Genomic DNA, 4,589 nt, shown 5'->3' with positions numbered 1-4,589 from the left:
CTCCTGAAACTAACTTAGCCCAGCTACCAACATTTCTGTCATAAGCGGGAATTTAACCGAGGTGAGTTCATGAGTCAAAGCCGAAAAGGCGGAAATATCAAATAGTTTCAGTTAGCCTGATCCTGTATCTATGACATTCCTCCTGCATGATCCACGGTGTAAAAATAGACATGCAGTTGATCAATCACGCACACAATGCTGAGCAAACGAACTGACGTGCAAATAACCTACAGATCAAACCCATCACAGGATGTCAGGATCATCCAGTTTACTACACCTTAACAGATCAGAAACAAAATGATCACCCTAAGTTGACGAGTCGAAACCGAAAGGGGAATACCAAAGACTTTCAGTTAGGAATTTAGCATGATCCTATATGACATTCGCGCTGCATAATCCATGGTGCAAAACACATAATATGCAGATAGTAAGGATGACCAGAACAAACAAACTAAAGTAGACAAAGATCCTGCAGATCAAACCATCACAAGATCGCCTGCAAACTCAACTTAGTAGTACAGTATATCTTAACAGACCAAGAATGAAACTATCACAGCAGTGAGTTTGGGACATTCGGTCCTGTGCCTGATCACCAAACTGGACAACATTCCTTGTATATATGCATGCATAGGATGATTCAAGGTACAATTTGGAAGTGAACCGAGCCATCTAAACAGTAACTGATGCATGCAGCAACAAAATTAGCACAAGCAAGAACACAAGTTCAGCAAACAGTCGGAACAGAGCAACGAGAAGATGAATAAAAATCGCACCAATCTACATCTTAACAGACCACAAACAAGATGATCACCGTAAGTTCATCTTACAATAGTGAACGGAGGGAGTACATCTTAAGACTTAAGAGAAAGAACAAGCACAAAATGATTGCTGCTACGAGTTTGGGGCAACCGTGCCTATGCCTGATCAAACACACGTGCGGTTCACACTTCGAAAATAATCTTACCAACTGAACAACGGCGACGACAAGATTCAGAGCAGAAGTTGGAAATAAACGGAGTCATCTTAAACACTAGTAGCGGGTGCATGCAGGAACAAAATTAGCAAAACCAAGACAAGTAGCAAATGTAAGCAGGAATCTCTGAAGTACATGAATGTAATCTGAAGTATTTTCCTCTGCACTTCCGTTCCTAGTTTCAAAAAACACATGTAGGCAGCGAGATTGCAGGCTAAAGATCATGATGAGACATTTATCAGTACATAATTTTACAGAACCTGTAAGTTGCATTTGCACAACTCTAGAAAACTGCTTGGCCAGCATGTAAGTTAAAACTAGGAAACTAGCTGCATTTGCATTTTTCAACTAGGAAACTACCTAGTAGGCTGAAACTTTTTAGCCCAGCAACCAACTCTGGAAAACTACTACCAAGTAACATGACAGAAACTAGCAGGAACCAATGAACTGATGAAATACTAAAACTTAGCCGAGCAACCCATATTCCTGTCATACACTGGAATTTAAGTGAGGTAAAGTTCATGAGTCAAAACAAGCATATGAAGTTGATCAATCATGTTCACGACGGTGACGATAACAAACTGAAGTATGCACAAAGAAACAGCAGATCAATTCATCACAGGATCATCCATCTACATCTCAAGAGAACAGAAACAAAATGATCACTGTAAGTTCATGAGACGAAAGGGGAATATAAAGGATTTTCGGTTAGCTTGATCCTGTATGACAATCACACTGCATAATCCATGGCGCAAAACACAGAACACACTGAGGCACACAAACATGCTGCAGCTCAAAGTATCAGAGGATCATCTGCAAACTCAATTTAGTAGTAGCTAGTAATACTGTACATCTTAACAGGACAAGAACAAAACTACCGCTGCGGTGAGTTTGGGAATCCGACCAACTGAACAACATTCCTTATTTGCATGCGTGGGAAGACTCAGAGTAAAATTGGAAGTAAATTGAGCCATCTAAACAGTGAACAAAATACAAGCAAGAATAAAGTTCAGCAAACAGCCGGAGCAGAGCAACAAGAAGATCAATCGAATTAGATTCAAGTCGTACTGGATAAGCTAGGCAACAAACATTCGGTGCCACAAAACAAAATGTCATCAGAGGTAGACACATTGCTCACCGCGACATCCATACGACTGCCCAATCTCTCATGAACACATAAAGGGGACGGCCAAAGACATTCAGTTAGCAATTTAGCATGATCCTATATACTCCCTCCGTCCGGAAATACTTGTCATCAAAATGGATAAAAAGAGATGTATCTAGATCTAGATACATCACCTTTTATCCATTTTGATGACAAGTATTTTCGGACGGAGGGAGTAGCATTCACGCTGTATAATCCATGGTGCAAAACACATAAATATGTAGATGGTAAGGATGACCAGAACAAACAAACTGAAGTAGACAAAGATCCTGCACACCAAACCATGACAAGATCATCTGCAAAGTCAATTTAGTACTACATCTTAACAGAACAAGAATAAACTATCAATGCAGTGTGTTTGGGGCATCCTTGTATGCATATGCATAGGATGATTCAGATTTCAGAGTAAACACTGGACATGAATTAAGCCATCTAAACAGTAACTGATGCATGCAGGAACCAAATTAGCACAAGCAAACAGTGGGAACAGAGCAACGAGATGATGAATCAAATTCCCATCTAAACAGTGGGAACAGAGCAACATCCATTCGGTGCCAAAATGTGATCAGAAGAACACAGTACTCATCACCACCACTGCCCAATCTCTAATCTGAAACTCTATGAACTAAACGAGTGATCAATCTGTCATCCGAACCACTACGCACTACTAGCACTAAATCCTCAATGGCTAGAAACATAACAGAGCAAAACGATCGGGACGACTCACGCTTCACTCGCCGGGAGAGGTGATCGCTGAGGAGGCGCAGTCGCCGAAGGCCCCCCCGACGCCGCAGGTGCCGTTCGTCTGGTCGGTGGCGGACGCGACGGCGAGGTCGGCGAGGTGGAGGCGGGGGAACGGCACGTAGACGCCGTGGACGGCGATGCGCGAGTTGACCACCACGTCGGGCTCCTTGATGGGTATGTAGTTGATGCGGACGTCGTTGGACTTGGAGGCCGAGTCGGTGGCGTAGTGGGTGACGACGAGGCTCTGGCCCTCGCCGGCCAGCGTGGGGAGGACCGTGCCGGGGCGGAGGCGGTGGAGGTCGGCGCGCGTGAGGCGGTGGTTGGGGACGATGTGGAACCTCACCGCCGAGACGTAGTCGTGGCCTCCGCCGACGAAGATGGCCGGGTCGTCGAGCGCGAAGAGCGTCAGGTTGGCGTACTTCTCGAGCTCGGCGAACTTGACGCGCATGGCCAGCGCCATGAAGCCGTAGCCCCCGTCGCGGAGTCGCGCCATGGCGTCGCGGATCATGATGCGCACCACGGAGGCAGCGGTGGCCGCGGAGGATGCGGCGGAGCGGCCGGTGAGGTGGTGGTGGTGGTGCGGGCCGTCGAAGCAGGAGTGCGTGAGCGGGCGCAGGAAGCCGTGGAGGCCGTGGACGACGTAGCGGCCGTCGTTGTAGAGCTCGGGGTGGGACACCTCGACGCCGTCGGCGTAGATCCTGGCGTAGTGGATGCCGAAGGGGCCCCGCTCGGTGGCCACCTTGATGCAGAAGCCGACGGAGGCGGAGGGGATCTTCATGGTGGCGGCGGCGGCGAGGTCGGAGTAGGGGTAGTAGCCCATGGCGATGTGCTGCTCGAGGAGGTGGCGGCGCGAGCACATGGGGCAGGAGGCCTGGAGGAAGGCGTCGGGGGCCGCGAAGACGGTGATGGCCCCGGGCCACCTCGCGAGCGGCGGCGCGCGGGCGAGGAGCGGCGCCTCCGACGCCATCTCGTTGTAGCCCAGAGAGGTGAGCACCCTCGCGAGCTGCTGCATCCCCTGCTCGGCGTCGGACACGGCGGGATGCGGAGGCGGGCTCGCGGGCGTCGCCACCGTGGCAGGGAGCGGGAGAACCGTGGTGGTGGTGGTCGTGGACGCGGACCCCTCCTCCTGCGGCTGCGGCGTCGCCTCGGCGAGATCCGGCACCGGGAGGACGAGCGCGGGAGGCGGTGTGGCCGCCGCGTCCGTTGGCTGCGCGTCGGCGAGCACGGGGTCGACGTCGCCGGTGGCGAGCAGAGACTGGCTGTCGGCGTGGAGGTGGTTTTGGTGCATGGAGGCCGCGGCGGCAGGGACGGGGTGGAAGTGGGCGGTGGCCGTGCCGAAGGGCGAGCGGTGGTGGTGGTGGTGGGAGCGCGCGGTCTCCGGCGAGTGGGTGGCGGAGGCGGAGGCGGAGGCGGTGGATAGCAGGAGGAGGAGGAGGAGGAGGGGTAGGTGGTGAAGATGGAGAGCCATGGCTGGCAAACGAGCGAATGAACGAACTGGAATTAATGGGGAATGGGGATGGATCCGGAGGGAGTGGGGTTTAAAGCGGAACCGGAGCACGCCGTCGCCGTGTGCGGTGACACGACTGGCGAGCGCAACTTGCGGAGGAAGCCATACCCATACGTCACGTCACTCACGTAACCGTTCTGTGCAGGCCCACAGACCTAGTCAAAGCGGGTCAAGGGTCCGGCGAGCAGCCTCTCCAGGAT

The 4,589-nt window shown here is 51.6% G+C and overlaps 1 protein-coding gene across 1 annotated transcript; it reads right to left on the bottom strand.

Annotated features, from left to right (window-relative positions):
* Nucleotides 1-2,641: 2,641 nt before the first annotated feature.
* On the bottom strand, nucleotides 2,642-4,381 carry LOC123110276 (uncharacterized). Its single transcript, XM_044530751.1, has one exon. The coding sequence runs from the start codon at nucleotides 4,348-4,350 to the stop codon at nucleotides 2,869-2,871; it is 1,482 nt and encodes a 493-aa protein (XP_044386686.1). The 5' UTR covers nucleotides 4,351-4,381; the 3' UTR covers nucleotides 2,642-2,868.
* Nucleotides 4,382-4,589: the final 208 nt, after the last annotated feature.

Source organism: Triticum aestivum, chromosome 5B (genome assembly GCF_018294505.1).
Source record: "Triticum aestivum cultivar Chinese Spring chromosome 5B, IWGSC CS RefSeq v2.1, whole genome shotgun sequence".
In the NCBI taxonomy this organism is placed as follows: domain Eukaryota; kingdom Viridiplantae; phylum Streptophyta; class Magnoliopsida; order Poales; family Poaceae; genus Triticum; species Triticum aestivum.
This window is presented reverse-complemented; position numbering and strand designations above follow the sequence as displayed.